The 15,308-nt window shown below is 44.9% G+C and overlaps 1 protein-coding gene across 2 annotated transcripts in view; it reads right to left on the reverse strand.

The window, feature by feature from the left end:
• The window catches only part of LOC119107863 (thymidine kinase 2, mitochondrial), a 37,064-nt gene extending 26,344 nt beyond the window's left edge, over positions 1-10,720 (reverse strand). The window contains exons 1-2 of one of the 2 annotated variants that reach the window (XM_037231432.1): positions 10,638-10,720; positions 9,634-9,719 (exon numbers count right to left, since the gene is read on the reverse strand). In XM_037231432.1, coding sequence (XP_037087327.1) covers positions 9,634-9,640 — 7 coding nt within the window. In that variant the 5' untranslated portion in view covers positions 9,641-9,719; positions 10,638-10,720. The remainder of the gene's footprint in view (positions 1-9,633; positions 9,720-10,637) is intronic. The other variant, XM_037231440.1, reaches the window with a different exon arrangement.
• Positions 10,721-15,308: the final 4,588 nt, after the last annotated feature.

Here is a 15,308-nt window from a genome sequence, read left to right on the forward strand (position 1 = left end):
GGAACCCGAACGCTCCACCTCGCTCAGAAATTCCGAAATCAGCCAGTGAGCCAGCTCATGGCGAACCGCACGAAGACAGCTCACCCGCTGTGGGACCGCTGACCGTGCTCTGGTATCATGGTTCGAACGTCGTCCTTTGATTGAGGCAGTGCCTGCTCACCTTTGGTCACATCATCACTAGGCCCTTTCACGTCATCGGGCTACTAGGTACAGCTCGCCAGAGTCGGCCCTACCCAGGATACAGGCCAGACCTACGTGTTCGAGCCCCAACGAACTCAGGCCTCATCATCAACAACACATCCGGCGAGATTGGAACAAGGCTCACCCAGGCCGGCGGATCTATTAGTATCACAGGAGCACGCAGTACCATATGTATCACGCAGTTTCATGCGGATCAACGAGTCACCACCTGAGTCGAAGACTGACACGCTGCGGCCACGGTAACAGAGTCGACTCTGGCTGCCGTCGGCCCGAGCGAGTGGAGACGGGCCTCTGCCGTGATTTTATCACCGACCGTCTCAGGTAACCCGTACCAGGCAGCCAGTGGGCGTGCTGCTCTCAATATCATCTCAACTGCCCAGACGTTGAAATTTCAGCCAGCTGTTCAAGTGCGCGTCCACTGACCCGAATGGAGAGGTCGTAGCGGCCGCCACTGCAAGCACAGATGCCCAATCAGCACCCGGCTACTGCACCGCACCGCCCCCGCATTCCTCGCCGGTCCGCCACGCACTGAGTGAAGCCGGCTGGGCCGTCGTCAGTAGAACGCGTGCGCCAGGACACAATTCTGTGGTTGAGGCTGTGCATTGATACTTAGTATGTACTAAAGGTAGTGTCTCATATTCATGAAGGGTTTTGAGCCGTAAAAAATACATTTTGAAGACCTTTCGGAGCTGGTCACATTGGCCTTCCTTAAGACCTAAGCCCCTCTAGTTTCTAAACTACGCGCCCGCGAAAATGGGGAGAGGTATATCGGGGAGAGCATTTCAAAATCATCTCGACATTCATGACGTCATAATAACGTCACCCAAATCCTGCCATTTCATAAGCCATGCGGCAATCAAGGCCAACGAAATATGATTGTCGAGACGTTCATATCAGGCGTTCGCTAACGCGGTCCAGCTATAGCGACCGTTAGCTGGTTCTCAATCGATGTTGCACATGGTACGATAACGTAATCAAACCATAACGCGCTGAGGAGCATATTTACTTAACATAAAATCGTGCTGTCTGGATCAGTCTTTTCCACTTGTAAGCATACCGGTAGTTATAAGTGAGCTTGTTTCATCATATCTGATGCTTGCTTTGTTACCTTCAAATGTGAAACATTCTCTTTCCCCTTTGATCCGACCCGATCCTTTCTTATATATGAGAAAGATTCGGGATGTCTTCGATGCCTCGTGCACAATAGGAGACATCGAATCCTCCTGGGAAGGAGCTCTCTCATCACACGCCATCTGTTCCGTCGGAACCTAGGCCATACATAGCATTCGTAATGTGATTTGATACTTCGTTTAAAAAGTCACCATCATCACCTTACCTGCCATCTGTCACATGAGATAGTCCTGGCATCGCGAGGCAATCACACGCTTTGTGACTGGGTTGGCCGACCATCGTAGGATGTCGCGCTCATCTCTCGTTGATTAATTATCACATCACTTCCGTAACATGTGACCGTGACTCGTTTCCGATGCCCGCGTTATATAAGGCGCACCGTTTGTGACCATGTAGGCTCATACCCGAGGACTGGACTCGAAGACGCAAGGCTGCTTTTGCCTGTGCACGTGGACAATGTGGTGTGAGTTGTTTGGTGCGGGCTGCTGAAGAATGAAATTTGTAATCGAAAAATATGTATTTTTGGCTGCCCTGCGAGAAAGACTGCCACGAGCGAAGTTTACACTAGTATTAATATCAGGTCAGCAGTAAGAAACCTGCTACACTTAACCGAGTGGTTCCAATGGAGTATATAACCGAGTATCGCATCATGGTCTTTGCCACGCACAATGAACTCGAATGGTCGCACGCTTCTTCAGACATTACTTTGAAAAGGGCACCCAGCGGCTATTTGTCACACCCCGCACGGGCTGATAATCAGCATTTTCCCTCCCCCGCCGTTGCGTGCCGCTTCAGACAGCACCAAACATCCGACGCTGGGGAAGTAGGAGGCTGAGGGAACGGCGGCCAATTCCTGCGCGTGGAAGGGCCGATTCGGTGCTCGCTGGGTAATTCGGCGTGGAGATGCCCACCCACGTTTTTCCAAACTGGTAAGGTTCAAGCATATGGAGAACAAGACATCTCGTTTATTTTTAAATCGAAGTAGTGACGCTTTTTACAACTCGGGCTTTGCTTTATATACGTGTATCGTATATTTTTGTACATCTCAGTACTTCAGATGTCTGTGCTTGGAAAGTCATTTGTGCGCGATTTGAATTGAAATAGCCATACTGAACCTCATTTGGTGCGGTTCACGGCCAAGCCATTCTTTAAACCAAAGCCCCTCTGGTTTCTTCGCTACACGCCCGCAAAAATGTACATCCTACGATGGTCGGCCAACCCAGTCACAAAGCGTGGGATTGTCTCGCGATGCCAGGACTATCTCATGTGACAGATGGCAGGTAAGGTGATGATGGTGACTTTTTAAACGAAGTATCAAATCACATTACGAATGCTATGTATGGCCTAGGTTCCGACGGAACAGATGGCGTGTGATGAGGGAGCTCCTTCCCAGGAGGATTCGATGTCTCCTATTGTACACGAGGCATCGAAGACATCCCGAATCTTTCTTATATATAAGAAAGGATCGGGTCGGATCAAAGGGGAAAGAGAATGTTTCACATTTGAAGATAACAAAGCAAGCATCAGATATGATGAAATACAGACTATTTCGGGAAGATTATTTTAAGTCACCTAGGCGTCCATGACGCCATAACAACGTCATTCAAATCCTGCCATTTCCTAAGCCACGCGGTGATCAAGGCTAAGAAAAATACAGTTGACGAGTCGTTCCTGTCTGGCGTCCGTGGTACGATGATGGTAGGATGACGTAATCGAACATTGCCGTATTGAGGATTATGTTTACTAAACAAAGAAATTGTGTTCTCTGGAGCAGTCCTTTTCCCTCAAAACTTCAACAACGGTTATAAGTGAGCTTATTTTGTCGTATCTGAAGTTTGCTTCAATATCTTCAACTGAGGAATATTCCCTTAAAAACAGATCACTTCGTTAAATGGCGTGTCCTTGATCAACACTCCTAGATGCAGTAAAAGATGCATGCAAAAAGTAGATGCAAAAAGTACCACTTTTTACAAATGAAAACTGAAGAACCATCTAAAATACAAAAAAAAAATGGTTGCTACGATTGGTTGAATGTCCTCAAAATGGCGTTCCGAGCCAGAGAAAACACTAGACCAAGCTTTGTTGAAGCCGACATGTCCAGGTGTCAGAGGTGGGCCACCGTCAGCTGACTTGGCATTGGATGGCTCCGTGGATACAAACTTTTCATTACAAAACACGGACATGTCCTCGGCAGTGAAAATTCGGTTTGTTGCGATGCGCCGGATATTTCCACCCGAAATGTCTTGGTCCATTACATTGCATCGGCCGCGGCTTCGTTTTCCTTCCGTTTTCAGATATGCCCTTGAATGTCACCCACATTGCCTACTCAATTTAGTGAAGCACAGAATTTATATTTGCAGGATTAAAGTTGTCTTTGTATTTAATTTTTATAAGGACATTGGTAAAGCTTAAGCCTCGCCCTGTTATGTTGTTCGATACGACACCCCCTCCCCCCCCCCCCCCCCATACGTTTCTTTTGGATGCCTCTCCGGTCTGTCGTGCGATCGTGCCCACATTTTTAGCACACAAATGGCACATATTGCGCGTGTTTTGACACAGGACTGACACCACAGCCGTGTTGCCAACATTTCTGGCTTTGGAGCGGCGGCGTTATTTTTGGGAGTACCGCGCGGCGATCCACGGCCTGTGTGGTAGAGCACTTCACGGATTGGATCCATCCGTAGGCTGGATTGGACCGGATCAGAAATTTTCACAATAGATGGCCTAAGACCGGACCGGGTTTTCACATTTGTCCGCTCATAGTGAATGAGCCGATTGAAAAGCAATCAAATGAAAATTATAATTCATTTAATTAATTAATTCAATTAATCATGGAAATGTTCAATAAATGTCTCAATTTAGAAAAGATCCTTTTAACTAGTATATGTCAGTATTCTCACTTCCACATAATGCACAAACAGCCAACACAGTGCATCACCCAACCCAATATTCCGCAAACAAAGTTGAAAAAGAACAGACCACGTTGACAAATTGATTTTGAACAATTCGCACTCATCAAGATTGCTATGGAAGAAGCCATCGCTCCTTTCCAGGCTCATAAAATGTCAATTGACCTAATAACCGATACTATCATAACATTCATCCTAATTTTGGATGAATTTCATCTCAGAGTTGAAAAACTGGGCGGGAGCATGTGTCGTTGGTAGAAGGCACGACACAGGTTTTTGAATTACATGTTCCTGGCTCAGAAAATGAAAGAAAGAGTTAGTACATGATAGCACTATACTTTCTGTTTGTCTAGTCATTCAGCCAAACTCGTGATCTTACAACCAGCTTTAAATTAATGTGCTGCTTCAACCGAATTTTTTTCGGGCCAGAGAAATATAAATTATTGATTTTATGCTGGTAGGGAGGGCCTCAACGAGATTTCCCTGCCGAAGCGGCTACCTGAAATCAAATTTCTGAGCTTGTCTTAAGGATTTCGAGACAAAATAGTAGTACAGAGCAAACCGGTGCTAGGGACGTGGGACACCCTTTTGAACTGCGTTCAGTATACGTTCAGCAGCAAATATCAACAATTGCCTGCATTAAATTGAAAGCGTGGTCTGTATTGAAAGTCCAGTGCATGCCTGCAAAAATCGTAACAGTAAACTAACTGAATTATCTGCCGCTCAGACCTTACCACAAATGATGTAACCGTTTATAGCAGCGCTTTCGGCTATATTTATCCACTGATTTTGTATTTATGCGCGAAGAAAACCGCAGAAAAACACCGATTACCAATCCGTCCCAACGAGCATAGCATAGCTTCAAAATAAACTCATCGCAGGACGACATCGGAGTGCAAGGCTGGTCATCAACAACTCAAGGAGCTCGGATGCATCAGATGGCTTTTACGTGGCGTACGGGCTTCCAACACAGGTGATCTCGCATTAATTGCTGGTCACATTTGAATGGATCATCAGCTGTCCAGGAGCAAGGCATTGGATCGGGGTCATTTACGGCGCACTTTTTCACCAAATGCTTTCTGTTACTTCCCACGTGGCGTGACGATGCCGGAGCAAGTTGACATAAGGAATTAGGCTTACACCAGCATTGAAAGCATTCGGAGTATAGTTCCAGCATTAAAATAACAGGTTTAGGTTCAACTCTAATCGTCGATACTGGATGCAGGTCAGCAAAATTGGCCAAGATCCAGGTACCCATTGCTGGCTATGAAACTGGAAATGGTGTTGTGGTTCCTGGTGGTCATGAACGATATTTGGATGTTTTTCCAATGAAATGCCATTGGATGTGACGCTATCCATTTTCTTTTGTATATGTTGGTGCTCCTTTGTGAATTTAGCAACTTGGTTTCTTTTAAGTACCAACAATTTTTGGGCCTTGAGTTGCCAAAATTTACTTAAGACATATGTCTGTCTAATTTCCACCGCTCCATGTCGATTTCTCTCGTCTTGCCCTTTCATGATCTTGAATACCTCTACTAGATCCCCTCTAAGCCCACGATATTTCATTGCATAGAAATCCAAGGCCTTGAGCCTATCCTTATGTTCTAAGTTTCTCATTGCTTTTCGCTGTACTCTTTCCAGTCTATCTACATATTTTTGGAAGCATGAGGACCAGGTCTGTACACAATGCTTTAAGTGTGGTCTGACAAGCTAAGTACAGGTTCTGACAGCATTCCAATTCTTGTAATGGACATTCTTGTTATAAGTCTCAGCATCCGAAGTGTCTTGTTCCTAGCAGCCGCACATTGTTCTTCACCCACCAAATCCCTAGAAATCATAACCCCTAAGCCCTTTTTTCCTCGGTCTTGTTTAACTCTCAGCCTCCCATGCTAATGCCAGCTAGTGCCTCTGCTGCCAAAACTACCCAAAATGTATCACCTTATACTTAGCGGAACTGAATGACATCTGCCGCAGATAAGCCCACTTCACCACTTCATTTAAATCGAGTTGAATTTGCTTCACCTGATTGGTATTATCCGGCACCCCTGCCAATGTAATATCGTTAACAAATTTTAGCACCTTACTCCGTAAATTTTTTCAATATTATTCAGCAAAATAACAGAGAGCAAAAGGCCCAACACCCATGCCTGTAGAACCCCGCTATCTGATAGTTCCCATTAAGATCTTGTGCCACTGAGTTTCCTGTCTAGCAGTCAAGTCTTTACCCAGCAAATAGTTGTTCCCTCAATGCCATGTAATTTGGCCTGATATAGCAGACGTTGGTGCGGCACTTTATCAAATACCTTGCTTAAATCTAGTTAGCTTACATCGCAACTTTTGTCTTTATCTGACAAGTAACGTGGTTCATGACCTCTAGGAGACTTGTCAAATAGAGCCTAACAGAAAGAAAACCACGCCGTCTTCTATTTATCAACTGATGGCCGTCTAAGTATGACTGAATGCTAGCCTAAATGATTTTTTCAAAGTTTTATATACTCGTGTGGAAAGACTGACAGATCTATAGTTACTGGCATTTTTTTGGTCCGATTCTTTACAAAAATCTGGTACTACATTGGCATTGTGCCAGCCCTCGGATTCTTTCGAAAAAGTCAGTGATCTTTAGGTACTTGTTAGAAGAGGAAAAACCTAAGCACCAACGCAACTCAATGATTTGTTGACACGCGCTTGGGCGGGGCCAACTTGACCCGCCCAGAAGGTTTTTCCGAAATGGTTTCCAAATGACGCGGCGTAGCCGCGTCCAAACTTTGTATACTGTAGACAATTAAATAGCAGACCGTCTGGCATCAAAAATTAATATATACCTTGTAAGGTCGCTGACCTATGGCAGGTCAAATTCGGGCCATGGTTTCAGGGAAGGTAATTTCTAGGGGATTGTTCGATCTGATTCAAGAACGGAGTGTTAGACGAAGCGATACATCTTTGAGATGCTTTCTCAGGCAACACAACAGTTCAATGCATTAATTACATTGATTTAAGGTCAGGTATAAAGGTCAGGCCAAGGTCAAAAACGACCTGTTTTATTTCTCTAGCGCTTGCTGTGTGGGGTAGTTCCTGGTTCTCATTTCGAATTTATCGACAACAGGAACCGCATTATACACCTTCCATAGACTTCTTAAGGTTAGAATAGGTCACTGACCTAGACTGACCCGGGTCAACATTTTATTTTTAGAAACATGATGCTTAGCATGATTTTTTTCGTGTACCCAAATGCAAACTTAAAGCGGCCTTGTACAATTTTGGTCACCATGACCTTCAAAAGGTCAAGCAAGATTATCGACATTAGCCGAGTATGTTAAATTTTGCTTAGAACAGTTATCGGGTTCAAGGGGCTTGTCGGAGACCAACGTGTAATTTGACCTTGTTTGACCTTATTTGACCCGAAGAGCACGACCTAGAAGCCTCAAACTTTGACGGAAGTGAGTTCACGTACAGGTCAACTCACCCTGTAAATTTCGTGCCTCTGCCTCTCTTAGTTCCTGAGATCTCAGATGGGGGGCAAATTGACCCCCACCCGAGCGAAGGGTATCCAACCGGCCACACGGGCGTGTGTAAAATACTACGTGAGGGGATAAGCCTTAGTATCAGTGCATTTATTCAACAATATTATTTATATGGGGTCAGGTCTGGCTACCTTGTTAGCCTTCATTTCCTTCAAGCTATCCCTTGCCATATAACCTAAGTCACTACCAAGTCAAGAAGGCTGGCTTTAGTCAGATTTTGCCTTTTTCTGGGAGATCACACATGGTTTCCTTTGTAAAGACTGAGGAAAGCCGCCTACTAAGAGCACCTACAAAGTCCCTGTACTCCACTCAATATTTTCCATATTCCTCAAGGGGGCCGAAGAGGATCCACTAGACTTGAATTCGTAGTAGCTAAAAAATGAAAATTAACGTCACCACAGCAAGTATCTGCTAGCTGCATCCCTGATAACGTTTTGGCTGTCCTGACCTGCTTTAGCTTTTTTGTTGTAATTTTATGCACCATCCTGTTCTATTCTGTGTCATGCACATTTGGCTAACATATGCCTTCTTTACCGCCATCAAATTGTGCACTGGCTGTATTAGCGATGGAGGCTTCGTAGAACTATTTTCGTGTATTTTCTTATAGGGAATGCATCTTTTCTGTCCTAAGTTATCCTCGAATACTTCCTGCATGTTATGTGCAGTAAGACCAATTAAAATATCTTCCCACTGGATGCTAGCAAGAAAGGCTGTAATCTCTTCAAATCTACCCCTAGCAAAGCTTGGATAAGTGTGTCATTAGCCTTACCTGAATGACGTAGATACAATGAAAAGCTTACAATATTATGGTCACTTTTTACCAGTAACTAATTTCAAAGCATCTACCAACCCCCCTTCATTAGTCATAACAAGGTCCAATACCTCATTTCCCCTAGTGTGCTTGCACACTTCCTGGTAAAGAAGATTTTCTTGAAAAGGAAAAACTATTTTTGTGGCTATTCGACAGGTGGACAAAATTAACACTCGGGCCTGAGATAGTGAAATCTCAAAGCAGTGCACAATTTCCATTCACACACCAGCCTATATCTTCACATATTCCTGTGTCCAGATCCTGCTAACTGTTCGGAGGCGTATAGAAAATTTCAATGCGTACTTTGTCACCCTTCAACACAACCAAATCTATCCAGAGGAATTGTACACTATTGCTATTATTCGTGTTGTCTACGATTGCCCTTTTATATTCTGCCTTGCATATACTGATATCCCATCTCTCGTTTCGCTTTTCTATGAAAAGCGAACACATTATAACCAGATACTTGAAATTCATGTAAACTTTCCCCAAAAAGCTGGTGACTGATCCGACATTTAGCAATAACTACCTGGTCTAATTTCTCTTTAAGCATGTGAGCATGGAGCCCGCCACACTTGTTTCTAATGCTTCTTGTATTTGCATGGAAACACCCAAGTTTGATACTGTGTTGCGCACTGCTCAGCAATTTTGAATTTTCATTACCTAGGTGTCCCATATTAATCCTCCCATTCCCAGAAGCTAATTTCCGTGCAGGATACGTTCGTAAAGGTTCAACAGCCTTTTTAGAGAAATGGAGCCCATTCCCCTGATACAGGTTTCTACAATCAAAAAACCTGTCCCACCCGTCTACAAACGTTGGTTCTAACTCTTCGCAAGTTTATCTTCCCTAGTGTTGACCGCCAGCGCCACTGAGCTTCACTAAGGAGGTGGTCCGATCTTAGAGGAAATGCTCGTTACTATTTCCCGACGTTCGCCATGCTGTAGCGTGGTCAAAAGGGTTCTATGATAATTTACCACCTCCTCACTACACCACACCCTTCCCCATATTATTCATCCTGGGTTGCACAATGACTGCACTGGCCTGGTTTTCACTAGTCACCTGTCATATCACTAGCACTAGGTCCTTGACCTCGGCTCCGGGCTCAATGACGTATCTTCTTCCTTCCCTTCCTGTACAGAACATTCCTGAAATGGATAAAATTTAGGTATCACTCAGTGTTATTTCATAAAACACGGGTGTAACAATGATTTATTTTATATTTGAAGACTAGCGGTGATCCTCATCTTACGATCATGTTAAGTATACGTACCTGAAACTAATTGGTGCCTTAATGTAAGTCATGAAGTAGGTCATAAAAGAAGGAATGAATATGTATACAGGTTTCTTAAGGCTTCCTGTATTGGCAGTAATGATACCAGAAGGCTGCGTATGTGAACTTGAATTAAAAAATAAGTTTGGCGGGCCCATGCGAGCTTTTTGGGAGACAACTGCCTTGCGGGGCGGGTGCGGGCTTTCTAATTTCGTGGTGGGATGGGTGTGGGTATTCCAAATCCGGAAAAAGCTGATAGCTTCGCTCCAAACCAGTCGACATGCAGCCACCGCTATACACACTGCACCGTCAAATAGCTATGCATCCACGTTCTGGTGGATCTAATGTATGGAAAAATGGCATAAATTAGTTTTGAAATGTCAGTCCTCTAGATCACGGTGATGTTTATTAAATATGACACCATCCTCGTTTGGATTGTGTGCCACGTGGCACCCGACCGGCCGCCAAACTCTCAATTACGTCACGGCATCGTCGGTGTCCGGCTGCATGGTCGTTGCAGTTAATTTTTCTCCACCGGTTATTTTTCACCTGCCACACCCAACTCTGGAAGATTCCAAATTCTCTGTGCTCTATCCGGCAAACATTATCGCTAAGCTCTGAGGGGGAGGCAAATGAGAGATTACAGAACATGTCAGGAAAATGGGTCATGGAACCGAACACAGACGTCAACTGCGCGACTTTGCCTTGTCCAACACCATCGCTTCACAGCAGCACCTTCCTACCAACAAACTAGACACGTCCGTAGGCAAACATGGCTGTTGTCTGTCATTACCTGAGGAAACCGGATGTCACTTCTCCCTGCGGCAATGACGCCGCCACCACCTGCGCCTACCCGCCAGCAGACGCGTACGGTACGATACGTATCGCACTGCCTTCTTTCATGGTTCCCTTGGCAACCGCCGTCCACAGTGTTTGGAATAGCGTCGTCTGGATCGATCGAAGCGTTCACCTAATAATGTTCTGGCAAAAATACATCTCTTATGAAATGTTGGCGAAGAAAAATAGATGCATTTCGTATTGCAGATACATTTATATTTGTATGTGGCTCTTCACCTAATTTTCAGCAAGGATCTGTGCTTTGCAGCATGGAAGTTCTAACGCAAGAAAGAAGAGGTCACTAAAATATACAATGTCAAACCAATAATGGATAAAGCGGTGAAATTTCCGCAACCATTCCAAGAATTATGTGTGCGTTTTTGTCGACTTGTCCTTGCTTTTTTGTTGAGATAAGCAGTCTCGACATCACACAAAGGATGGTGATAAGATCAGTATGTAGCCTAATGATATAAGATCGTGTTCCACTGGGGTTCTCAGGGCTCCATCATACCGCACCTGAGCTCACCTGCTTATAGCGCCCCTCCCCTTCCCTGCTCCCCCTCTGGTGTCTAACATCTCTCGTGATGACAGGTCCGGCAAAGCAAAACACCATCCTCGTGCAAATCCCCGCAGATTTGCTGAAGGAGCATGAAAAAAACAGCTATATCTCGGGGCGGCCTCCCAATATGCGGCTTCTTTATATCGCACAGCCCCCAGATCTTAAATGAAAATACGGAGGCATTTGAACCTAAATGTACATGACTTTTTGAGGAGGCAAAGCGAAGTGGCCCAAATACGGAGATAATTTGGCATTTGATTGCACCATAAGGCGATCAAATCCGGGCTCACTTCTCTCCCCCAAAACAAAATTCGGGAGACTCTGACTCTGATAGAAATCAATACCACCTACAGGTTATTACTGTACACTTCTGGTTATACGTCTCAATGCAACGGCTTATACAATGTGTTGCAAAATGTAGAAAGATCCGAAAATTTGATAGGGGCGAGTTCAAAATTTTGCCAAGGGATGAGGCCACGCTTCATTGTGGTGATCTCTGGAAGTTAGTGACACCATATCTCACAGAAAGCCTTGATTTTTCACAGAAAGCCCTGATTGTCAGTTATTTTTTTCACTTCGAAGATCGTTGTCACGTATTGAAATGTTGAAATGTTTCATTGTTGAAATGTACGTAGTAGTAAAACGTGAGAGGCGCTCTATGATGCCAATATATAAATCTGGAAGTGCAGCAGCTGGCACAACTGTTGCAGTACCATTAAAGAGAATGTACAATGTTTGAAGCTATTGAGGCCAGCAGCGGAATTGGTGAAATAAGCTCATTTACAACTGTCGGTCTACTTTTAAGTGGAACAAACTTCTCCAGACAGCACAATGCATCTGTTGAGTAAATATGCCCCTCAATACGCCGTGGCTTCATTACGCTTTCTTACCTCGCACAACAATGATTGAGAGACCAATGTCAGGCATTGTGCATTGATTTCGCCGGAACGCCGGATATGAAAGATTCCACAATTATATTTTTCTTGGCCTTAATCACCCAGTGACGAATGGAAAAGCGGGATTTGAATGACGTGATGGTGTGATTCATGCTTAGGCTATCTTGAAATAGTCTCCCCGAAGAAGGCTGCAGATCATCGCGGGCGTGTAGCTCAGAAACTAGAGGAGTTTAGGTTCTTGGAAGGGTAGAGCTGTGAACTGCACTGAATGACCTTCAAGAGGGTGATTTCATTTCAAAACCCCATACAAATGTGGAACACTCACTTTGAAAGGCGGGTTCCACATTTACATACCAGGAAATTTTACCACATTTTTACCACTAATTTTAAGAAACTTAAAATAAGAAAAGAGAAATACAAGAAAACGATACAAGAAGACACTACAAACAATGCTACAAGAAATACAATAGAATAAAGCAATTACCACTGCACGCTGGTAACAGGGTGCTGGTCGATTTGTCCAATCATATTACCAGATGTAACCAGACATCTACCACCCAGATACTGCACGGGATTGGTCTCTCCTGAGTCTCCAGATAAACTTCTGCTGCCGTTGCCACACCAATGCCAAGCTCGCAGGACCACTCTATAGTTTTACAAGCTATTTCTGCACCACCGCTAAGTTTCTCCTACCAGGGGTAAATCTCCCACGTGCCATCCGCGTGCCACTCTCTCAACAGTGGCGTACCAACCTCTTATCAGCACCGTTTCACCGTCTTTTCACTAGGTTCTTTCATCTGCCAATTTTAAAGGAATTGTTTATTTTTTATTTTAAACTGAAATAGCCATCTCGAAGACCTTTCAGTGTTGTTCACAATCCTGCCCTTTTGAGGACCCAAACCACCCCAGATTCTTCGCTACACGCTCGCGAAAATGGGCAAAGGTATATTGGAGTGTGTCTATTGGGGTATATCGGGGTATAGTGTATATTTTAAAGTTACCTTCGCATTCAAGACGTCATAATAACGTCATTCAAATCTTGTCATTCCATAAGCCAGCCGGCGATCAATGCCAAGCAAAAATGTGGTTGTCGAGGCGTTCATATCTGGCGTTTCTGAGCATGATTTCCAGATATAACGGCCGTCAGTTGACTCGCAATCAATGTTGTGCAAGGTACGATGACGTAATCAAACCATGACGTCTTGGGTAGCGTATTTACTGAAAAGAAAGCTATGGTGTCTTGAGCAGTCTTTTCCTCTTCAAAAATATACCAATAGTTTCAAGTGAGCTTGTCTCATCATACCTAATGAAAAAGATGAAGAAGTATGTTCTCCTTGAAGAAGCATACCAAAAGTTTCAAGTGAGCTTGTCTCATCATATCTGATGCTCGCCTCAATATCTTCAAGTATGAAACATTACCTTTAAACGTAGGAACAAATATCAGTGTTAACCGTTCTTTGTGTCACAGAAAACGAAAATCTAGACGAAGTTTTGCTTAGTCAAATTAGCGACGGGATCAGGCAGGCACGACTGTGCGTAACGTTGAGGTTGACAGCTTAATCAGAACACGATCAAGAAATTACAGCGTCATGTGTGTTTAACTAGACAACGGCTCTTCAGCCGCTCCTCCAAAGGCAAAACAGCTTGTGATTTACCTGACATGATTGGTGACAAAAAAACCTGCGAGGCCATTGGTGACAAGATTGTGAAAATGAAAACCAATTACAAGACACTAGACTATATTGCGACAGACCACCCTAGCGGGACGAATCTCATGAAGATGTCAGCAATCTAACCATCTGAAGCCTTTCTGCTCCACGGGATCAGAATTCAGGTAAAGGTATTTGAATGAAAGTTACCCTCCTGTGCTTTGTTTACCTAAGCCGGCGGGTTCGGAAAAGCTGTGGTAACTTGGCCTAAGTGAGAGGCAGACGACGCATTGTCAGCGTCTTCTGTGGGGTGCCGGAAGAGTAGTGGTTGATGCATCTACATTACCCACTGCGCGTCTGGGTGATCAGAGGTATGGGGTTCGATTCCCCACAGTGCCCGCCCTCCCTGCCATGGTCAGAGGCAGGCGACATCATATAGCATCAGCAGCTGGGTGCGTCTTAAACCGACGATAACAACAACAACAATAGCTTCCTCTGTTTTCTACTCAGGGTTCTCCTACACCTTCTGTTGAAGCATGATGGCCTGTAGAGGAGCAATCTCGTCCTTCTGCCATAGGTATCGGCATAAGGGCCATATCTTACATTTCATGAATGCATTTACCGATTTTTGAATCGTGGCCTGTCGTTGGAACGCTTGCCCAACATTTTATGCAACCTCATAGCGTACACTTCTTGCCGGGATTGAAAACCACGCAGTCTTCCAAAGCAGTATGACGTGTTGAGGTCACTGACAGAGAGACACCAGCGTCAAGGGACTGCAGATTGTGGCTGCAGAGCCTGGGCAGTGTAGAAACTGTCATGCCGGGCTCGGGCTCGGGCTCGATCCCATACCTCCAGCGTGATATGGCAATGAGGGTTATCTATCCTAAACGCCTTTTTGTCGTTGGAGTTTTGTCTCTGTTGAAACAGTGCGGTCGTCGCTATTTCCAGAGGAAGGGATACTTAAGTCACTAATTTGGACAATGATTACCGGGTTTTAAGCGAAGACCTTATTGGTCTTCGCTTGGTATGGTAATGGTATGCACAAAATGTGTGCGGTTGCGCAAAAATGTCCAGGAATACTTTATTTCCTTCGATTATTAACGGACAAACAAACACATCACGCAAAAGCCTCCATACAGACGTGGGATTAAACGTGACTGGATTCGTGCTCATTGTGTCCCTTGCTGCTGGAGTAATGGCTACATCGGTAGTGCATATCCGTATGCCTTGCTGCGTGAGTTGTACGATCTGACGTAGCCAACTGGAGGACATCTTTATTGGCCATAGCCGCGGTTGTAATCACCATAACCACGGTTGTAACCACCGAACCTGCGCCTGTAACCACCGAAGCTGCTGCTGTTACCATCACAGCCGCCGCCGTATCCGCCGCCGTAGCCTCCGTGTCCACCGCCGTAGCCTCCGTATCCACCGCCGTAGCCTCCGTATCCACCGCCGTAGCCGCCATACCCGCCGTCGTGGCCACCGTTACACCAGAGTAGCCACCGTTACCGCTAGAATAC

The sequence above is a fragment of the Pollicipes pollicipes genome, unplaced genomic scaffold (genome assembly GCF_011947565.3).
Source record: "Pollicipes pollicipes isolate AB1234 unplaced genomic scaffold, Ppol_2.1 Scaffold_2555;HRSCAF=2994_pilon_pilon_pilon, whole genome shotgun sequence".
Taxonomy (NCBI): Eukaryota; Metazoa; Arthropoda; class Thecostraca; order Pollicipedomorpha; family Pollicipedidae; genus Pollicipes; species Pollicipes pollicipes.